General features: G+C 51.3%; 1 protein-coding gene across 1 annotated transcript; it reads left to right on the top strand.

The window, feature by feature from the left end:
• Positions 1–5,679: 5,679 nt before the first annotated feature.
• Positions 5,680–9,473, top strand: FOXA1 (forkhead box A1). The gene is made up of 2 exons (XM_041399480.1): positions 5,680–5,780; positions 8,211–9,473. The coding sequence occupies exons 1-2, from the start codon at positions 5,709–5,711 to the stop codon at positions 9,471–9,473; spliced, it is 1,335 nt and encodes a 444-aa protein (XP_041255414.1). The 5' UTR covers positions 5,680–5,708.
• The last annotated feature ends 12,028 nt before the right edge of the window (positions 9,474–21,501 follow it).

Genomic DNA, 21,501 nt, shown 5'->3' with positions numbered 1-21,501 from the left:
ACCAAGCAACATTTTCAAAAATATATCAAGCAACTGAACAAGAACAGATGCACTGATTGAAATACATGACAGAAGCATTTACATTTATGTTTCAGTACACCATAAGTAAAACAAACTGTAACTGAAATAAATACCTACATGGGTGCTCTTGAATCAAATTATACTTATCAACTGGATTTATTCTTGTAAAAACTAAAGTAACACACTTGGCCAATCACATGCTGAAGTGTGGGCATCCTGCCAGCTGGAGTTCTGGAAACAGCACACATGCATCTAGCCATATTAGCAAAAATAAACTGGTTGTTTATGATGGGTAATGATTTACCTAGTTAAGAACTCTTACATTACACTCTAGAAAAAAACAAAACAAAACAAAAAAAAAGAAAAAAAAAAACCAAAAAACGAAAACACAAAACAGAAGCTCCCTCATTCTCATCACTGTAACCATCTGATATCAACATTCATAATTTTTCATTTCATTGTTTGTCCCTCTTTCTCCTTTAATTGGTCAAACACATGAGTATTTTCAGATGGTGGGATATTATTTGTTATGTTGTTCAAGTCTTATAATATCAGCTCTGCAGGATGCCTAGAAAATTAAATACACTGAAAATTTGCACTGAAAATTAAAAAGAAAATAATAAAATAAATAAAATAAAATAAATAAAATAAAATAAAATAAAATAAAATAAAATAAAATAAAATAAAATAAAATAAAATAAAATAAAATAATAATAAATCTTACAACGGAACGCCGCTGTTGTAACGAGCTACACAACGTCTCCAGGGCCTGGCCGAGCGGCCATGAAGGGAGCACGGCCCTGAGTGTGACCCGTGAGAGCCCGCAGGCCCGGCGCCCCCGGCAGCGCTGCCCGGGGCCCCGAGGGCGCGGCCGCGGCAGGACTGGGCCTCGGAGCCGGGCCGGGGCCTCGGGGGCTGGGAACCCGCGGCCGAGGACCCGGCAGCGGGCGGGCACGGTGAGACGCCCGGCCCTTCCTGCCGTGGATGTGCAGCTGAGAGGGCACGTCTGGCCCGCCCAAGAGAACCAGAGCACGGCTCCTGGGAAGGAAGATGGGCTGTAGGAAAAGAGATTGCCCTACCTTGGGCCGGTCGCAGGAAGGAGGCCACTTGATCGTCACGGTCGAAGACTGGAAGAGTAGTCTCACTTAGCAAAAGCTCAGGAGCAAATGATGACCCCATGCAGTGCCCTCTCTGCCTGGGCCCTGCTCCCCAGCGAGAGGAGGGTGAAAAGCCGCCTCCTCGCCCCTGAGCTCCGGGAGCAGGGGCGCGGCAGCGACCGCCCCGACGGGGGCTCCTCCGGCCGTGTCTGAGGGGCCCCCACGGGCTCTTCCAAATGAGAACTCGGCCACAGGAGCACAGAACCGGGGCGGCTGTGCTTGTGTGAGGGGAGGGAGGAGGGAGGGAAAACAGCCCCCCGATCGGACGCCTTCTCTGTGGGCTCCCCGCAGAAGGAGAGGCGCTGCCGGCAGTCACCTACCCCTGCTCCCGGAGCACCCACGAACCCTCCCCGTCCAAAGCGCCCGGCTCTGGGCACAGGCACGTTCCCAGACTGTTACTGTTTGCCCGTTTGAATGGGGTAGGATTTCAGGTTGGAAACAGACGGGAAGAAAGATTTCCCATCGTGGGGGAGGCTGACGGGGTCCTACGGTGTTTCCGGCGACCCGCTGCACAGGCTTGGGCCACTCTGGAAAGCCGGGTATGAGGGACCCTCTGCAGGAGACAGATCCGGGCAAACGAAAAGAAGGATGTACAGTAGGGAATGCATACCGGTGCGAAGACAACCTCACAGCTCCTTCCCGAGCTAAACGCCTGGCCCGCACTGGCACAAGCACTGCCGAGAGAATCTCCTTCAAAAGACGATGGTATTTTGGATAAAATAGAGTAAGCCCCTGCAAGTCAAACCGAAGGGCCGGCAGATGCTGCTGCTGTCAGGGGGAGCTTAGACCGGAACGAACTGAAACAGCGCTCCGCGTTAAAATTAAAGCTCCCGCCGCTTGCATCGGCCGCCCGGCCCACGCGCGGCAGAGAGCCTGCGGGCGGCGCTCCCGGGCGGCGCTGGGCCCAAGGAGCTCCGGCCCCGGGGCAGCGCCGCGCCGGGGCCAGCTCCGGTCCTCGAGCAGCTGCGGGAAGCCCCTTCCCAGGGGCGAGGCCACTCGGCCCGGCCAGAAGGCGACGAGATTCCCAAAACCCAGCTTGCTGAGTGTCCTTTGTGGGGCCCGGCTCTTCCCGACAGCGTTGGTAACACGGTCACCCCTGGAAGTCCTGCCCCCGCTCCACACACATATTTCCGTATTTTTTAGGTCAGGTTTTATGTTTGCACCCTTGGCAGAGTGCACTGGTGGAGCAAAGAGCTGAGACCCTGATCCCATCTAGCCGGGTAAAGCTCACCTCAGCCTGCACTTTCTCCAGGTTGCACTAAAAGCTCGACCTGAAAAAAAAAAAAATTAAAACCAAAGAAAGTAAAAAAGAAGAAACAAGCAAACAAAAAGTGCACAGAAACTGGTGCTGCTCGAACCACAGCTGGGGAAAGGTGCTGTATAATTGGGGCCAGTGCTACTAACCTGTCTCCTGAAAAACGCATCAGCTAGGCACGACTGGAGAGCTCCTGGCTACTACACAGCATCCCGCGCCCTAGGAGAATGTTTCTCTGCTGAGTCTGCTGCAAAGGATACTGATAAATCCCGCTGGACTCACAGAGCATCCTGCATAGGACTTCACTACATAAAGGCTCAAGTGCAGGGCAAGGGCAACCACCGAAATACCCGATTTTTCCTGTGGCCCTGGGCAGAGGCATCCTGACCTCTTCTGGACTTAAGGGAGGATTTTCTCCACCAGGGCTGCACCACAGAACCGGTCTGAAGAGAATTTCCAACAGCGGCTGGCTCTGACTGGGGCTTGCTTATTATACATCAAGTCGAGAGGCTCTGAGCAGATTAGAAGATCCTGCCTGTGCTCTCACCTCTGGGAGCAACCTCAGGAGGGAGCTAAGCCTGCAGCCGGACAACAGGAGGCGCTGAGGCTTTGCACAACCCACGGCTCCCCTCCCCTCCCGGGCAGCCGGCATCCCAGCCGGGGCGGCCTGGGGGCGGCCGGCCCGCAGGGCGGCTTTGCCGGCTCCACGTTTGCTCCGCCCGGTGAAACGCCTCCGTGGTTTGTAACAGCATCCGATGAGCGTGGCCGGCTTTGTGCCTGCCCTTTTTTCCAGGTACGGAGTGACCCAGCGTGGGCTGCCCGGCGTCCCGTCGGGTGTTGCTCCCGCGGGGCTGGGCTCTGGAGAGCGAGGCAGCACCGCCCCGAGGTCAGCCAGCGGCGGGGGCCGACAGCGGCGTCTCTGGGGCAGCTGCACTCCTGCCAGCGTCCCCGCATGCGGCCGTGCTGCAAGGGGGGAACATACTCCACAGACCTCAAACACTGAAATGGGCAAGCCACCACCGAAGGACCTCTGTTTTCAGACGTATACACGGCTTCCATTAAGAAAAGAGGGAGGGTGCATACATGAAGACCGCAATTCTAATATTTCTTAGATATTCCACTGGGGGTTGTCCCAATTTCCATGGGTGTAGTTTGACCATTTGAGAAAGCAAGGATTTAATCCATTGCTTTTATATATTTTATTTCCTTCCAGACATATTTTCGTATGTTGTTCTCCTCTGGTGATTCCAGAGTTTTGTTTGTTTCGAGGATTTGACTTAATTCTGTTGCCAGATTTAAAAAAAAAAAAAAATTTAAAAAAAAAAAAAGAGAAAAGAACAAAGAAAGGGGTAACAGAATATGCATTTAGAGAGCAAGTTAAAACATATTTGTCGTGGCAGAGATATGTTATATCTCGTCATTTGAATCCTGTGTCTCTATAAGAAACTTTAAAATCCCATTTGTGGGGGTGACATTTCCACAGATCACTCGAAAAGAAATTACTGTGGAAACAACTGTGGCCATGCTGAAAGATAAACATGTCAAGCTGAAATTCAGACCCAGGTGTGTATTATAGTTTCTGTGGTATGATATGCAAGCCTTTTTCAAAATCCCGAGAAGCTTTATTTCCCCTTCAAATTGTCGCTGTTGGAAAAGTTGTTTGGGTTTGGGGGGAAGGATTATTAGCTGCTAGTTGGTGATGTAGATTTTTTGTTTTGTTTTGTTTTGTTTTGACTTTTTGGGGTTTTTTTTTGTTTTCTGCTATGAGGTGATAAAAGTTCTAGTAGCTAGGTGGGAACGAACTCACAAGGGATAGGATAGAGAAACCTAAGAAAAGTCCGTGGTGTTGACATAGGCTCGAAGAGCCGGACAGGACAGAAAATGTTTGATCCCTCTGCAAAGACTGAGAGATTCCTTCCATAATAATAAAAAGCTTTTTCCAATGTCAGTTTGTTTTATCGGTGTTTTTTACCTTTTACCAGCCTGTGTAGAATCCTCCTCCCCTGTTCGTTGTGAGAAATCAGGTCAATAAGCAAGAAGTTGGAAATTAGATACTCACTACCTATTATTGCTGCTCCTGGGCTTCTGGCATCAGAAAAAGCTTCCAAATGAGCCTTCTGGGCTGAAGGCTTTCCACAGTAAAGATATAAAATGGTTCTAGTGACTCACCTGATGTTTGCCAAGTGGAGGTTAATATCAGTGGATCCGCATTCAGGCCTCTGTCCGTATTTATTGGGAACCTGTAGTATTATGTCTCAGCTCGGTGACTCACATGGTTTCTGAACATAAGGCACCCGAAAAAGCAATATCATTATCACCATCTGTATAGGACGGCACCGCGTTTGAAGGGCTAGTTTAGCCCGGAGAAAGAGGGGGGTGTGGTGGGGGAGGGTTGGGAGGGCTTTGGGGAGCGCGGAGCCGAGCCTCCTGCTCGCAGCCCCGAGCGCCCAATGCGATCCCCTGGCCCGAGGGCGATGGGAACTTGGGGCGCCGCGGCAGGGCCTGGAGGTACCTACGCGGAAACCAGTTGTGAAGTGACGGGCGGGAGACGGGGGGAACCTGTGGACTTCAGGATTCGGGACTTTGAAGCACGTCCCGGCCATCAAGTTAAAGGAGCATCTACCGGCCTTTAGTAAATATTGCCTCTAATCTCAGGGGTTTAAGGCTGGATGGCCTTTTGCGTTCTCTTCAAATAGAGGGGACTGCCCTTCCTTCATCTACCTCATTTCATTTCCCCCCATCCCTCCTAGTATTTGTCCTGTCCACCTGAAAGGGTGGTCGTGCCTGTCCCCCGTCCCATCCCGTCCCGCCCCCCGCCNNNNCCTCTGTCCCCCTCTCCCACCTCTGTCTCTCCTTCTTTCCCCACAAGCTTAAACCAATTACGCAGCTTTGCAAATAAAGTGCCGCCCCGGGGGGAGTTGCAGGCGAGGGGGACTGCCTTGTTTGCAGGTGCATCTCCGGCTTTGTAGGTGCGAACGCCTTTGTGAGGCGGACAAATGGGGAGAGGAGGAGGAGGAGGTGGGTACTTCTGCGACGTAAGATCCACATCAGCTCAACTCCACTCACATCCCAGCCGCACTTCCTCACTTTCTCAACTGTCTCGCCCCACACCGCTCCCTGCCTCCTTTTTGGCTGGTTATAGAGCAGAATTCAGCACCCCCCGCCCCTCCTGAGAGCTGGCTTCCTGCTAGGTCGGGCTTTCGGGCTCTTTTCCTACTGCCCGTCGCTCGCTTGCAAGAAGGCTGGATGGTTACACCGGGCAGGTTGGCTCCATAATGTTAGGGACTGTGAAAATGGAAGGGCATGAAACAGGCGACTGGAACAGCTACTACGCCGACACTCAGGAGGTGAGTAAATCCCAGGGTCTGGCTTCCCTGCTGCCCCTGTGCAGGGGAGGGGAGGATCTGGGGGTGGCTGGGGGTCTGGAGGGGGCAGCAATCGGAGGAATCGGTTTGCAGTCCAGATCCTGCCAACGCAAACGTACCTCCCCCTCCCTCCGGCGCCGAAACTGGCTAGGCTTCCCCAAGGAAAACACAGCTTCCAGGAGCCCTGGAGGCGTTTGGGGAAGACGCGGGGCGGCTGCGAGCCCGCCTGGAGGGCCGGGGGGCCGGGGGCAGCGCTTGATCTCGTCTAAGAGGCGTAATCTTCTCTCGCGGCGGGCACAAAAGCACCCCGTAAACTCTTGGCTCGGGGCAGAGCACTCGCCGCGCCGCCGGCACCCGATTCCTTCCCGGCAGATGGCAGGGGCCGAGGGAGACGGACGCCAGCGCGTCCTGGTCCGGGGCAGCGCCTTCCCCGAGCTTCTCGGCGGGACCTCCGGCCTCTCTACTCGTCAGCACCGGGCCCTCACCTGTTAAGGCCGGGGGAAAGGAAAAGAGGGGAAGACCAGCCGTTTGTCCGTACTTTGCAGACGGGCTGCCCGCGGCGTGCGCTGCTGCCGAGGGCCGGCTGGCGGCGCTGCCGAGAGCCGGGCCGGGAGGGGGCCCGCACCCGGACCCGCCGCCCCCCACCCGGACCCGCTCCGGACCGCGGCAGGCGCTGCCGCCCCCCGCGCCCGTCTGACAGCGACGTCCCAAGGTGGAGGAGAACCGGCCCAAGCGTCCACAGCTGCGGCGGAGGAGAGGGCCGCGGCAAAGCTCGGAGCCTACCCCCGGCGAGCCTCGGCCCTGCGGGGCCTGGGGTCCGCGCTGCGCTGCTGAGGCTCTGCAGCGGGGGTCCCGAAGAAGCCAGTGCCCGGCAGCATGGCCAGCAGCACGGCGGATTCCCGCCCTGGAAGGAGCCGTTTTGAGGAAGTGCGGCAGCGAGGCAGGCACCTGGGTGTGCGCACCCGGGCATTGCATCAGCACACCCGGACACACGGCTCCACAGTCCCCACGCCTCGTCCCGCAGCCGAAGCTGGCACACGCGCCCATAGGGCCACGCGGACAGAGGCAGATACGTGTCACCCGGCTGGCATCTCCTTTAATAAAGGAAAGTCGGCTAAGGGCAAACAAGGGTCATCCTAATTATGTGCCGTTTCCAGACTCATTTTTCCTCTCTTATACGCATTGTCCACAAACACAAAGTTAAGGGAACTTCGCTTTCACTGTTTTTTTAAACTTCAGTCTTTCCTCACCTCTCGCCATTTAATTTGAATAACTGCAAGAATGCAACATGGGAAACCCAGCCGCGTTCTACCATCTCAAATAATTAATGTGATCCTCTAAATCAAAAGTGCATTTATAAGTTCGTGAAATTTGTGGGGATCAGAAATGAGTTTTAAATATTTAACCGTTGCTTATACCTCATTTTCTTGGCCATATTAGCCATAGGTCGAGTAAACTGGGAAAGTCTTTCTCTCTCCTGTTAAATCAGATGCCGTAGCGGAAAGCACAAATTCAAGCTCTCCGGCTCTGCCTTTTTTAAGAGTTGAGTTATGTATTAGGGTGCTTCAATTTTTTTCACGTCGTGCAATTGCAGAAAATCTTAGAGAGGAAAAGTTCAGGGGTTTCATACTTTGGGAAAGTTTTGGTGTTTGATTGTTTGGTTGATTGATTTTTATTTTTTTTTAACTTTAATTTAAAGACTGTTTTAATAGAAAATGTAGACCGGGGGGAAGTTTTCCACAGATAAAACAGGCCAACAAGACCTGTTTGGTTTGGGTGAGGGTTTTTAAAATTATTTTGCAACAAGATATTATTGCATCTTATATATTTCTTAGAAAAGAAATTTAAATTATTGCGGGAAGGGAGACATGCGTGAGATTTTTTTCAGAAAATACAAGCACTCTTTCTCCTTGGCGCAAACAGTGTACGCCCACCAATTCCAATACTCTGATGAGTTTAAGTATTTAACTAGCGAGACAGGACACATACACTACAAAATACGGGAATGCCCCGGAGAGAACACGTCCTGCCGGGGCAGTCCGAGCCCGCAGCCCGGCTCCGCGAGGGCTTGGAGCGGCTCAGGGAAGACGGTCGGTCCGTGCGCCTCGCTGATCCCGGTGCAGCCCGCGCAAGCGGCGACACGCCAGTAAACCGGCAGTGCGTCCGGAGAGAGCACCCCCGCTCCGTGTCTATTTATAAATGTATACAAATATGAAATAGACCTTTTCATGGGAGCAGCTGCCTTTCCGTGCGACTTTGGGGAAGCTTTTTCCCTGGTGTCGGGGAAGCGGCCGGCGTCCCGCAGCAGGACGCTTGCACGGCTGGCTGGGCCAGGCGGGCGGATCCGGCCCCTACGGGGTCCTGCCACACCTCTCTCCTCTCTAACTCCGTCTCTTTGTCTCGCTGCCCTAGGCCTATTCCTCGGTGCCCGTGAGCAACATGAACTCGGGGCTGGGCTCCATGAACACCATGAACACCTACATGACCATGAACACCATGACGACGAGCGGCAACATGACCTCCAGCTCCTTCAACATGTCCTACGCCAACACGGGCCTGGGGGCTGGGCTGAGTCCCGGCGCCGTGGCCGGCATGCCGGCAGGCTCGGCGGGGCCCGTGAACGGCATGCCGGCCGGCGTGGCCGCCATGGGCACGGCGCTGAGCCCCGGTGGCATCAACGCCATGTCTGCCCAGCCGGCCCCCATGAACGGGCTGAGCCCCTACGGCAGCATGAACCCCTGCATGAGCCCCATGGCCTACACCCAGTCCAACCTCGGCAGGACGCGGGATGCTAAGTCCTTCAAGCGGACCTACCCCCACGCCAAGCCGCCCTACTCCTACATCTCCCTCATCACCATGGCCATCCAGCAGGCACCCAGCAAGATGCTAACGCTGAGTGAGATCTACCAGTGGATCATGGACCTTTTCCCCTACTACCGACAGAACCAGCAGCGCTGGCAGAACAGCATCCGCCATTCGCTCTCTTTCAATGACTGTTTCGTCAAGGTGGCCCGGTCCCCTGACAAGCCCGGCAAGGGCTCCTATTGGACCCTGCACCCCGACTCCGGCAACATGTTTGAAAACGGCTGTTACCTCCGCCGGCAAAAGCGCTTCAAGTGCGAGAAGCCGGCGAACAGTAAAGCCACTCAGGAGGGCAGGAAAGATCAGGCCGGGGCCTCTAATTCAAGCTCCAGCTCCCCCCTACACAGAGGCCACAACAAGCCTGCACAGCTGGATACGGCCACCTCTCTCTCCAGCTCCAACCCGTCCACCAGCCCTCAGTCTATGGACCACAGTGGATCAAGCACGGAGCTAAAGACCTCGGCCTCGGCCGCCTCCTCCACCATCAGCTCTGTGCCCACCTTGGCCTCCGTCCCACATCCCCCTCACTCATTAGCCCACGAACCCCAACTCCACCTCAAGGGTGATCCCCACTACTCCTTCAACCACCCGTTTTCCATCAACAACCTCATGTCCTCCTCGGAGCAGCAGCACAAGCTGGACTTCAAAGCCTACGAGCAGGCGCTGCAATATTCCTCTTACGGGGCCAGCATCCCCGGCGGGCTGCCCCTTGGCAGCGCCTCCATGGCTGGCCGGAGCAGCATCGAGCCCTCGGCCCTAGAGCCCTCCTACTACCAAGGTGTGTATTCCAGACCCGTGCTAAACACCTCCTAGCTGTGCAACCCCCGCCGCCGGGGCCGAGACCCCTCCTCCCCTTCCTGGCTTCTCTCCCCGCTTTCCCTGAGACAGACCAAGGTGTTTCCGCACGCTGCGTGCAAAGGACTGTTACTTTTTAATTGTCTCGCAACGCGTTGTGTGTTGTTATGATCCACCAGGACCTCCTGCAAAGCCGGCCGCGTCCCGCTTGTACATACTCCCTCCGGCCCCTGCCGCCCAGCCCCTCTCCCCGGAGACCTCCCCAGCCTATGCAGGGGTGTTATTAAAAAGAAGAAAAAAATGTTGAGCGTGTAAACTACTTGTTTGTGCTTTCCGCTCCCTTGTCTCCCTCCCTTATGTGTTCTATAATCTCATGTAAGTTTACAGGTATGTGGCAATACTTTAACAATACGGAGATGAAGAAGCGAGTAGACATTTAAGACTTTTTTTTTAATTAAAAAGGCTTTGAAGGACAATACTGCTGTGAAGTAGCAAAACACTAAAAGAATCTCTAAGCAACAAGAGAACTATTTACTTTCTCGGATCATCCTTTTGATACTTGCAAAATAAACCTTCGGCTACTACAATCCACATAAAACCCAGATGCTGCGGGCCGGATCCTGCACTCCCGAGGGGACCAACTGGAGCTTTGGAGTGCAGGATGCGACCCTTATCTTTTTCCAAGTGTTACCTGTTTTGGGATGTAATATAAAGTTACAAGAGGTCACAGCCAGTTGGATTTTTTTTTCCTTCCCATCTGTTACTGAAGATTATAGTTCATCAGGAACTATAGTTCATCAACATGTGGATGACATACTTATTTAATTTAAGTGTATTCATTGTGTACCAGCTAGAACTGTGTATCTATAACCAGGTTATTTTCCCCCTCCCCTAGGAAACATTGACTACTACACTGATGCAAGGAAAAGAGGACAACTCTGTCTCTCCCCCCTTTTCAAACTTGTCTAATAAATTTTTTTGTGGCCCTTTAATTATCGCCATCGTTAGCTTATTTCATCCAGTGTTATTGCACTTTCCACAGTTTTACACGGTGTTAGCATAGCCAGACGGGTTTTATTATTATTCCTGTTCGCTGTTTCAATGTTCTTAATTTATTGCATGGTTTATATTGTTTTCTTTCTTTACAGCTGAAAATTGCTTTAAATGACCGTAAAAAATAATTACACGTGAATTTAAGAAATTTTGTTAATTTTATAAATGTGATTGTAATTGAAAAAAATATTTTGATTTAAAACGATAACTGAGAATTTAATGCGTGAAGTATGTTTTTGATCATTTGCAGTTAAGGACTTTAAATAAATCAAATGTTATCAATTAAATACTTCTGCTATTTTCTTACAAAATTTCTGGGGTGGGTTATGGAGGACGGAACCATGTGCAAGAAAATCAAAACGTAGTGCTTAAGTGTGGATGCGAAGAGGAAAGATTTGTACAGCCAGGCTTGTGCAGAGGGAGGGCGAGGGACGCTCCCGGAGGGTATGCCTGTGGGGCGCTGCGATGCCACCGGCCTGTGAAGCTGAGTGTGTGGTAATGGTATTTTATTTTATTTTATTTTATTTTATTTTATTTTATTTTATTTTATTTATTTTCTTTTTTTTTTTTCCCCTAATTCACGGTTCTGGGATATGGTGAGGGGTGGCAGGAAAAAGCCGCCCGAGGCGATGTAACCTCCTGGGTGTTTTGCGGCCAGGCTCGGCGTTTGCCCGCCGGACGGGATGACGCCCACGGGGAGCATCCCCAGGGCGGTTCCACGCCGCTCCGGGCCGCTGGAAAGGCCCAGATCCCGCTTTGTAGTTCCGGCTCGGAACCATCCGTCGGAAAGACACCCTAATTCACTGTTCTGGGATATGTTGAGGGATGGCAGGAAAAAGCCTCCCGAGGCGATGTAACCTCCTGGGTGTTTTGCGGCCAGGCTCGGCGTTTGCCCGCCGGACGGGATGACGCCCACGGGGAGCATCCCCAGGGCGGTTCCACGCCGCTCCGGGCCGCTGGAAAGGCCCAGATCCCGCTTTGTAGTTCCGGCTCGGAACCATCCGTCGGAAAGACACCAGCAGCCGCGCTGGAGAGCTCTGGTCCCCTGCAATAGACTTTGTCGGGGGAGGGGAGTTTAAGCGTGAACGGATTTCGCTGTGCCAAGCCCTGTTCGTGCACGGCCGCCAGATAAAAGGACTGTGTAATTCTCGTAATTATCACATAATTGCCCCCTGACGGGTTAGGGACAGCGGCGACAAACTAAATTAAGATTCCACTTAGAAAAGAAAAGCCAAGTCAGCGTCCCAGAAATCTCACTGCATTCCTCCAACACTACTACCCAGCTAAAAACGGGAGGGGAAAAAGAGCCTTGGGAGAGCCCCTCTGCTTTGCAATGTGGCCGGATCAGCGGTGATCCCGGTCGGAGATGCGCGCACGGCTCTCGGGTGACACGGAGCTGTCTCCCGCGTCGTGCTGTGCGGGTGCTCTTGGTCGGGCGGGCATTTGCGGCAGGTCCTCCCCCGGCTGCCGAGTGCGAGTCCTGCCGCGGGGGGGAGGGGGCCGGTTACCCCACGGCCCGACTGCGTGGCACCTTCGCTTCTGAATGTCCCGAAATGGCAAACATCAACAGACCCCCCGCAGCCAGGGGCAGCTCGGGGCTGCTCGGCACCGGGTCTGGGCAGGCGGATCCTATTTAAAGCCCCGCTTCTTCTGCCAAGAGAAGCTTCGTGAGAATCGAGACAGGATGAAGCCAATTTTCAGCAGGACTTCACTTGTCTCCCACAGACTAGTCTGTAGAGAATATGCCATTGCAGAGTGGAGACATTGATTTAATGCCTTGGGCTCATACGTGGAAAATATCAATCGACTGACAGCGATAAGGCAGCAAGTTTCACATATCAGCTGAGGAGCGCAGACCGTGTGTAATGGAAATATTTGGGGCGTGGGTAATAAAAGGGTTTAAGCGGACCGACGCGGCTCCAAACCTCTCAGAGATAAGGAGCGGAGCCTGTCACGGATGCAGCGTGTGCCCTTTCGCCACTCGCCATCAAGATTATATTCCTCCCCTTTCTTCTCGTAGGCAAATGGTGTCTGCGGTGGGGAACGAGCCGCTGACAAGACAGGGATGCAGCTCATGTTAAAAACGCGGGTCCCCGGCGCAAAGCACGCAACATTCTGTGATCAGTTTTAAGACTTGGAAATCGACAGCAGGGCAAAGAGTCCAGTTTTACGTTCCGCTTCTGCCTGCCCTGCTGCTGCTGCTTTAATCCTGTGCTCAGGAAACCCCCAGCCAGAGGGCAAATATAAGCTAAAAATGGGATCCACAAGGAGAGGGTGCATCCCCCTGCCCCGCAATGTGTAGAGAGGAGTTTGCGAGCGTCTCCTTCCAGCCGCACCGGTCGCGCTCTGTGCTAGAAGGGAAGGAGCTGGCGGGTGCGGGGCTTTTGCTTCTGTCAGAGATGGTGTCTTAGCACCGCGTCCGGGGCAGAGGCAAAGCGGGAGCCCGCCAGGCTTCAGGTTCCAGGCTCCGACCGACACCTCAATTTATAGGGGAACTTCGTCTTTTCCTGTTCGGCAAATTACCTCCGACCGGCCACGTGCGGGGGAGCGAAAACGGCTCATTTAGCGTCATTAAATACAAGCAGGGAGTAAATCGGGGCTGCGGGGGATCTCTGTAAAGATTTCCGCGGAGTTTGGGCGGTGAGGAGGCCCCCGGCCCGGGACAAGGGGGAGATGTTGGGTGCGCCGGCGGGGCAGGGGCTCTCGAGGCGATGCGGCTGGGACCCTGCAGCCGGGGGCGAGGGGACGGAAGGGTCCCCTGGCGCAGCGGAGCCCTCCTCTGCCCCGGGGTCCGACAGTCCCGAGACCCCCGGCGAGGGGGCACGATGCCCCTGAGCCCCCCACCAGTAGCACCTCCTCGGAGCACCTGCGAGCAGCACCTGCCCTCCGCAGAAGGGAAGAGTCGATGGAATAAAAGCAACTTCAGCCGCCCAAGTCAAGTGGGAGAAACAAAAAAAGTAACTGCTGGGTTGTTTCCTGGGTGCGAATGGACAACACTGACATCTACATCGGCAAGCAATCGGAGGATAGACATTATTTGGAAGGAATAATTCCAAATATTCGGGGCTACTGAAAGACGACAAAGAAAAAAATTGCCGCACAGTTTTTCATTTGAATCATATTAGTGTTAATAAACCATAAGTAAATCGTGAGAGAACGGTGCGAGAAAACACTTCAGCCATTGGCATAGCTTCAAAAATTGTTTTGAAATGGGTTGAGTAGGTATTGAAATTGGTCCGTCAGCATAAACGCGAAATAAATGAATTCCCTTGCTATAACGCCAACTAGTCTTTAGAAGAGCAATTGTCTCTGTTTTTTACAGAAATATTATAGATAAAACACCTGATTGCGATAACAATGCACTTTGTATGGTTCCTTTCCTGTTTTGATTAAACGGAATCTAGACATCTCTGTGTGAGCATATGTGATTAATCACTCTGAAAACAACATTTTAAAATCAGAGACTTAATAAATAAAAAGATTTCGTGTGCATTTTCGTGATAAATTTAATTAATGAAGAAGCAAATTATCCTCATATAAACATGGGGTATAAAGTTATCTCGAGAGGAGCATAGATGCATATATTATATATATTAACATACATATAATTAATATGTATTTGTTTTCAGGGGAGGCAAGTGGAAATATACATAACACACAATGACCAGGCAGAAATCACACCACAATAGTGCACAGAGTGTGACCGGAGTAAAGAATGTAAGTCCCCGCAAAACTCCCACGCTGCAATATTGTTTGGGAAATATAGGAGAATGGTTAATAGCTAAAATCAAAATGCAATTAGTTTGATTATTTACATGTCAAGGGTCGTGCAGTAAAATAGCTCTTTTTTTCCGTCTTCTTAATGCGAAGCCAGCCTTCTGAGCTCCTGGCAAAGGCAGACAGACTAATAATATTTTTTAAAATAGTTTGTACATTTTGTGCGATTTTTAGTTCCGAAAGGTCTGTTTCAGCGCGAAAAAATAATTGGGGGAAGAGAAGAGTGGAAAACGGGAGGCGATAAGAAGGAAACCTGCCTTTGTTCCCTCTGGTTATTTTCTAATAATTATTCTGACCATTGTGACAAAGTAGCAGTTAAGGATAGATTAGTGTAAATAGCGTCGCATTTCACTTGCAAACCTTGCAACTTTCTGGCCCAAGCCTTGCCATGGTGTTTGTTTCTCCCCTTCACCTCAAACAGAAACTCATTGAGATTTCAGATCTTTGAACTTTGGACAGATCAAACTGCCAGCGCTCACCTTTGTCTCCAGTCACTAGGATTTAAGGCATATGTAGCCTCATGGCAGAGTCCATTTGTCTCTACAAGGGAAAAAAGATGCGATGGCCTCTTTTTCCTCCCACCCTAAAACTCCTGCATTTAGTTGAATTCTTAGAAAGGATCATTTTCCGGAATTGTGCCTCTGCTGCGTTAGCATTGCTCGAATGGGCTTTGCTCCGGCGAGTTACTTTAGGGGAAGTTCGTCGTTGTTTTGACATTATTATTATTGTACAATTGGTAATCTAATTTTCCCCATGAAATATTCCTACACCTGCTCGTTATTCCAAGGGTGAACTACCAGCAGACAGGGTATTATTATTATTATTATTATTATTATTATTATTACAGCCAGCAGGCGGAACACGCGCTGAACCGGAGGTTGCTTCGTTCCCCTCCGCCCTGCGCTCTCCCATGCTGTCCCCCCGCAGCAAGGGGAGCTCTGCAGCGGCGCGGAGGCGACACGGGAGCGGGAGGGACGCGGCCCCGGTGCGCGCGGGGTGCGGAGCCACTGACCTCCCTGCTCGTCCGGGTCTCCCGCCCGGTGTCGGTAGCCCAAGCCTTCCCCAGCGGACGGCGTTGCCCTCTTTTGGTTTAGCCTAGCTCAGGATTTGGGACCCCCATCTGCCTTCACTGAGTCGCCCGAGGGAATAGAGGGGAGAGGGGGTCCCCAGGTGGACGGATTCGGGGGACCGATTTCTGCCTCCGAAATCGGGCCCGTTCACACGCCACTTGGCAGTGAAGGAGTGCCGAGTCCGCCGCCGTCCGGTGGAAAAGCCACCTCCACGATCTTGAGCGGGGGCATCCCCTTCATGGTCGGGTCGCCCCTTGGCCACGAGCGGTCAGGGGGAGGTGCCCTGTGCACCCGGAGCTGCCCCACGCCGCTGAGAGAGGGACCCGTGTCATTCCATTCCCCGCCAGGCTATCAGAGCACGGGGGTGCGGGTGTGCTCCGGAGCACTCTCACTTCACTCCGAGCCTGCCCGGGCACGGAGGCGCAGGGCAGCCTGCCCCGGGAGTGGGATCTGGCACTCTCCAGCAACCATGTCTAAGGCAAATACCGCCTTTGTGCCCGATACCTCTAAGCGCTCCCTAATCATCTGCGTTTGCCATCTACTGCGCAATAGCTGAAATATATTTCCCCCTTTATTCCTTCTATTTCCCGAGCCTGCCCGGCGGGTTGCTAACACACATTTCCTCCGCTTATGACCGACAGAAAATGTAAACATGTTGGTAACTAGGAGGTGGGCCTCATTCTGCAAACCGGGATCTCTCCATAGTGACTCTCAGTAATGACCTCTTTAGCATAATAAAGCCCGGGGGGCGGGGAATCTTTGAACTGCGGGGCAGGAGATTGGAATAAGAGCATGTCTCAACTTATTCAAATGTATGCAACAAGTTTTCTAGTTCTAAGGTTATCGGATGTGAGCAACAGACATTTTACCTCTTCTTGGTTTTCCTTGCCTGGTTGCTTTATCTAAGGAAATACTTTACCAGCTTCAGGCATGTGATTAACTTAGGTGAAATGGAAAGGAAATAACAAATGACAAAACCAAGTCCCGAACCTACATTTAGTCCGGAAAAAAACCAGAACCACTCCCCGCCGCAAACTAATAATAGAGATTCTTGTTTAGAAAGGGGGAATGCCCTTCAAACACATGACAGCAGACCTAACATCACGGCCACCAGGAGTCCTGGCAGAATGAAACGACGAGCAGAGGTGACCCAGCACATCTCACAGAGGTCCCCCTTTTCTCCCTCAGCAGAGCCCGTGGTCGGTGCATACCGCTTGCCCTTCTCGGCCCCGTGGACACACGAGCAAACCAAGAGCCAGAGAGAATACCTTCGGGTCTCCCTTAAAAACACTCACATAGGGGCATCGGTGTCCAGAGGACGGGGGAAAAAAAAGGAGCCGCTGGACGGTGCCGAGCAGAGCTCTCCACACCCCACCCCCCGGTCAATTGTTCCCTTGAGCCCCTATTAATGCGGGACATATGTTATCCACAGGCAGTAGGCAGCGGGAAGACTTCGCCATCTAACTTGTTGCTCAACTTACGAGGCGGTTCTCATCTTCTCATCAAAAGCCGCCGGTCTTTCTTCTGCCGTATGGACAAAAATGTGAACAACAATGCCCGCCTCCCTTCACTTCAAAAGCTGCCATCGCAGAGGCTACCCAGAGAATTTTCTCTCTGCCTTTCATTCCCGGTTTGAAAAAAGGCACTACAGGGCCAAGGCGCTCCTAATACTCTTTGATGGGGATTGAATTCATTATCTCCAATAACACAATTGTGCTTGGCCAACGAAAAGAGCAAAGTAATACTCATCTAGAATTAGAGAGCAGGGCTCAGAAGAAAGGGAGCGGGAGGGTGGTGAGGGGGTGCATTTCAAAGGAAAGCGGGGGGGGGGGGGGGGGAGGAGTGTAATGAGAAAACACCTATATCACAAATCGGCTTGAAAGGAGGGGGTCCCCAGAAGTTTAAATTGCAGAAGTGTATTAAGTGGCGGATTGTACGGCTCCAGGCATGTTGGTGGTCTGACTGCGCATTCCCCCTCCGCTGACCGAGCCGGCAGCAGTGGGCTTGGAGCTTCTTGACATTTCCCTCCAGGGACGCCCCCGGGCCCGGAGAGTTCCGCCGCTCCTCTCCGTCCGCGGCACAGCCCGGCCCCCGGCCCCGTGCCTGCCGGGCCGCGGGCGGGGGTCGCGGGCTGGACTTGGCCCGGGTGCAGCGCAGTGCCCGCCGCCCCTCGCTGCTCGCCCTCACTTACGGAGACCCAGCGGCGGTGGGGCACAGAGCAGCCAAGCAGGCAAACAGTCCTCCGCTCCGGAGTCCCCCGCCTCTTCCAGGGACGGCAGGGACACCCAGGAGCCTGTCCAAGGGGTCGGAGTGGGGTGTCTCAGCACCATCACACCCCGACACCGTCCAGGGCTACGGGAACGCCACAAACCGAGGGCCACTTCTTGAGACGGCGGCAGGCGCAGCCCGGGCTACCGCCGGTCCAGCGGAGGAGGGACAGTGATGGAGGAATGAATGAATGACGGAGCGGATGAATGAATGAATGAACGAATGGAGCGAATGAATGAATAACGCATACACAAATAAATAAATAATAGAGCACAAAAATCAACCGATTGGAAAACCGCTGAGTTAATATGAGAGATTAAAATATTTGCCTGTTTGGCTTCCAGCGTAAATGTTTTCTATCGGGTGTTATCCAAACAGGCTAATTCTCAAGGCCAAGCAAAATACAGCAATGAGAGGCTAAAATCATTGCACGTACGACGGGTCGTGATGGGGCCCGGGGCGGGTGCATTACACGCGTGTCAGCGGGCACAAGGAGCGGCGGCGAAGTGGGCTAGAGATGCAAACCCCCGCTTCTGACGCGTTTCTGCGTACCAACAAACACGCATCCATCCCACCACCGAACCCGCTTGTGTTTCCAAACTTCCCAGCGCCAACTGCAGGAGCTCCATAAGAGCTTATGCAAGTGCAGAAGCGGGAGCCGCCCGACCCCCCAGAGATGCTTTTCCGAGGCAATGCCCTCTAGGCGTTGGTAGTCAAAGGGCCCAGCAAATCGCATCGGTCACCCAGAAACTTTCTGCCTTCTCTGCAGGCTCAGAGGGACGCCACACTTCCCAAAAGTCAAATTGCGCCCTGGAGAACAGTTCTTTCAACCACCCTAAATGGGGAGCCTGGAACACTAAACTGGCCAGCCAAGTGCTTCTTTCTGGCAATAAGAAATCTCATCACCCTCGTTAGCAGGTTTGCCCCCACAAGGGACACACTGGCCAAACGAGGGGACAGGAGGAGAGAGATGACCTCTTCCAGCCCCCGTGGGGGTTTCATCATGTGCAATAATGCTGACCCTGTCACCTTTCCTCTTACAAGACAAAGCTGACCTTCACAGGACTGATTTCAGTGGATCCACACTCATCCTTTTAAACACTCCCTGGGCAGGGGGTAGATTTTTTCTTTTTTCTCTTCCTAATGAGTGTGACCGAGATTACATGGACCTCAGCAAAGTCCGAGGTTCAAGGATTTAGAATATTTCCCACTTTGTAAAGTATCATAGAGGTGGGTGGTTGGGCTTTTTTTTTTTTTTTTTTTTTTTTTTTTTTTTTTTTTTTTAATTTGAGGGGAAGGGGGTGCTTATTTGTTTAAAAAATTTAAAGATATTTAGAATAAGGTGTTTTCTCCCAGGCAAAGCAGTATTAAAATACTTGTGCTTTCTGCAAAAGTAGGAGCAGACTCCACATTGTTTCTGCTAGGGTCTGTTTAGACCAAGCATACACGTTAACTGGCTAACTAAGCATTTTACAGTTTGTAATTTACCTCCCCACGCATAATGACTTCTCCAAAGTGTACATTAAATGGCCGTATAGTTCATGTCCAAGAATTACTCTTTACAAGTCTGCTTACCTTCACGATCAATGTGCCATTTATACTTTTACACAATAGACTTTAATTGTTACAAGGCTGTCCTTTGGTCTGTGTGAAATAATTTGTTTTGTGCCATAGCACAAACAGGGGATTAGGAGTTCAGGTAAGGAATAAGCAGCAGCAACAACTTAATTCCTAGGCAACAAAGATCCTGCTTTCATGCCAGATTTCTTTCTAGTAAAAAGCAGAACACTGCACCATCTCCAGCTCCCTGGACCACTCAGCCATTAGTTAGCCTGCATTTCTTTCTGGTTAAATCTCTCCAGGGTTTTGTGCCCTTCATCTCTTCCAGAGCAAAAAGTTGCATGAAATGCTATGCAGTGCTAAGTAAAAATAAATACAAGAGATTCGCCAAATTAAACAGAATTCCATTTAAAAAAAAATTTGTGATTTAACAGGCAGAGGTCAAAGACAGCTCTGGAGATCTAATTTTTAGTATTCTGTTTTTCTAGTGAGATTGGTACACAGGTAACTGTATTTTAAACTATCACTTTCATTTGGAATCAGCTGATTTTTTTTCCCCTCCTGCAATTACCAGCATATCCCAAATTCAGGTAGTAATTGTAAAAATCTGACAGATTTAAGACAAAGACCCTCTTTATTTCCCAGTGTCTGGGCACTGTCAGAGCATTGTGATGGCCCAGCCCTCACCCCTCACCTCTGCCAAGCAATGGGTGGCTTGGGGACACCTGAGTTTCCTTGGGTGTTTCAGCAGAATGAACAACCTGTGTACACATGGCAGACAAAGTCACCCAGAACATTTCCATCTTTGACAATGAACTCAACAACAAATGGATCCTGAGCTTCAACACTTTTGTGACGGCTTTATCCTGTCACAAAACTGGCCCGAGCATTATCAGTGATAGATTAAATGGGGCGGGGGGCCGGAGGGTGTGTGTGTCCCGTGGGCTCCCACCATCCTCTTGGGTGTGGGGCACCATGGGGAGAGACATGGGCAGACACAGCCTGGCTTCTTCAGATGTCCTCCTACACTCAGATGTCCATGCTCATCCCCTCACCTTTCCAGGCTGCTGGTGCCCTTTGACAACAGTGAAGGAGGGAATGACTTGCTCACACCATGATCTCCTCAAAAATTAAACGAGGGACATACAGGTTGATGCAGTAAACATCTTTTGTGTGCCCATATAAGCACAAGCCACTAGGTCAAACCCACTCAAGATCCTGGATGGATAGGTGAGACAACCAAGAGGTAATTCAGCTCTGCTGAATGATTGAAATATACAAAAGCTTCATCTTTCCTCGATGCAGTCCTTAGGACAAAGCAATCCAAGATCACCCTCTCAATACCAATAACCAAGGGAAAGTCATGTTTAAGGTTGCTGAAAGATGGCTGGGAGGCCTCTGGGACGCAGATGTTTTGTTCTCTTCCATTACCACCAGCATAGTTCAGTGGGTATCCTTCTGTTGCTTCTAGGAATCAGGGGGAGACCAACCTTCTGATGAGTTTCTTCCCCACTGGGACAATCTCACACGCCAGCACACATACACAAGCAAGCACAAGCACACACACAGAGTACTGGGCTCAAAGCTTCCCTGGGGATGGCTGCACTTAGAGGTCACCTGCTTAATGCAGGCTCCTGAGGAGACAAGTGCGTGGGCCTCTGCCATGCTCAAGCCAAATGAAGGCTGGGAATACCTTAGTGCCAGAAGCAAGAGGTCTTCAGAGCTACTTTGGTCATCAGGTCTGTGACATGGACTGGTGTTTCACTCTGTTACAGAGAAGCTTACAACCTATGGGTTACTGGAATGTAATAAGACCTAATTAAATAGTAGCTGTTCTAAGTACCTAAAGGAGATACAGAGCACTTTAAAGGATGGAACTTTTTATATTGTCAGATAATAGGGTTATCTGCACAGTAGTTCTCAGGTGTTTGGCAGATGCATATTCAACTGAGAAGTTGGAACATTTCAGTTTACTGTCCTGGCTTAAAGGTTTGCCAACTCCTTTAAGTTTCTGGTAACAAGTAAGAACTTTAATACATATTAATATGTTTTCTAAGTCATACATATGTTCTCATTGTATATATTGCCTTCATACTAGGAATGCTGGAATAGAACAAAAGCTATGGTATATATTAATCAGTTAAGATACGCATGGAAAAGAGTAATACCTTTTTTAAATTTGTAATTTCAGAAGGAGAGAGGTCACTGTACTTCACCAGGTGAATCGTTTGTGACTGAGAAATCTAAGAACAAATAATCAAAATACATGTACTTTGGATTAAATAATTCTTAGGAGTCAGATCCTCCAGACTGCAATA

This window comes from Onychostruthus taczanowskii, unplaced genomic scaffold (genome assembly GCF_017590055.1).
Source record: "Onychostruthus taczanowskii isolate IOZ18803 unplaced genomic scaffold, ASM1759005v1 scaffold1, whole genome shotgun sequence".
NCBI classification, from domain to species: domain Eukaryota; kingdom Metazoa; phylum Chordata; class Aves; order Passeriformes; family Passeridae; genus Onychostruthus; species Onychostruthus taczanowskii.
Note: the sequence above shows the minus strand (reverse complement) of the source record. Positions and strands in the feature narration are given on the sequence as shown.

What these genes read in the sequence shown, in the direction of transcription:
- FOXA1 (XM_041399480.1), top strand. Translation starts at nt 5,709, where the DNA reads ATGTTAGGGACTGTGAAAATGGAAGGGCATGAAACAGGCGACTGGAAC. An exon ending in ACTACGCCGACACTCAGGAG is followed by an intron (nt 5,781 to 8,210) that starts GTGAGTAAATCC and finishes TCGCTGCCCTAG; the next exon opens with GCCTATTCCTCGGTGCCCGT.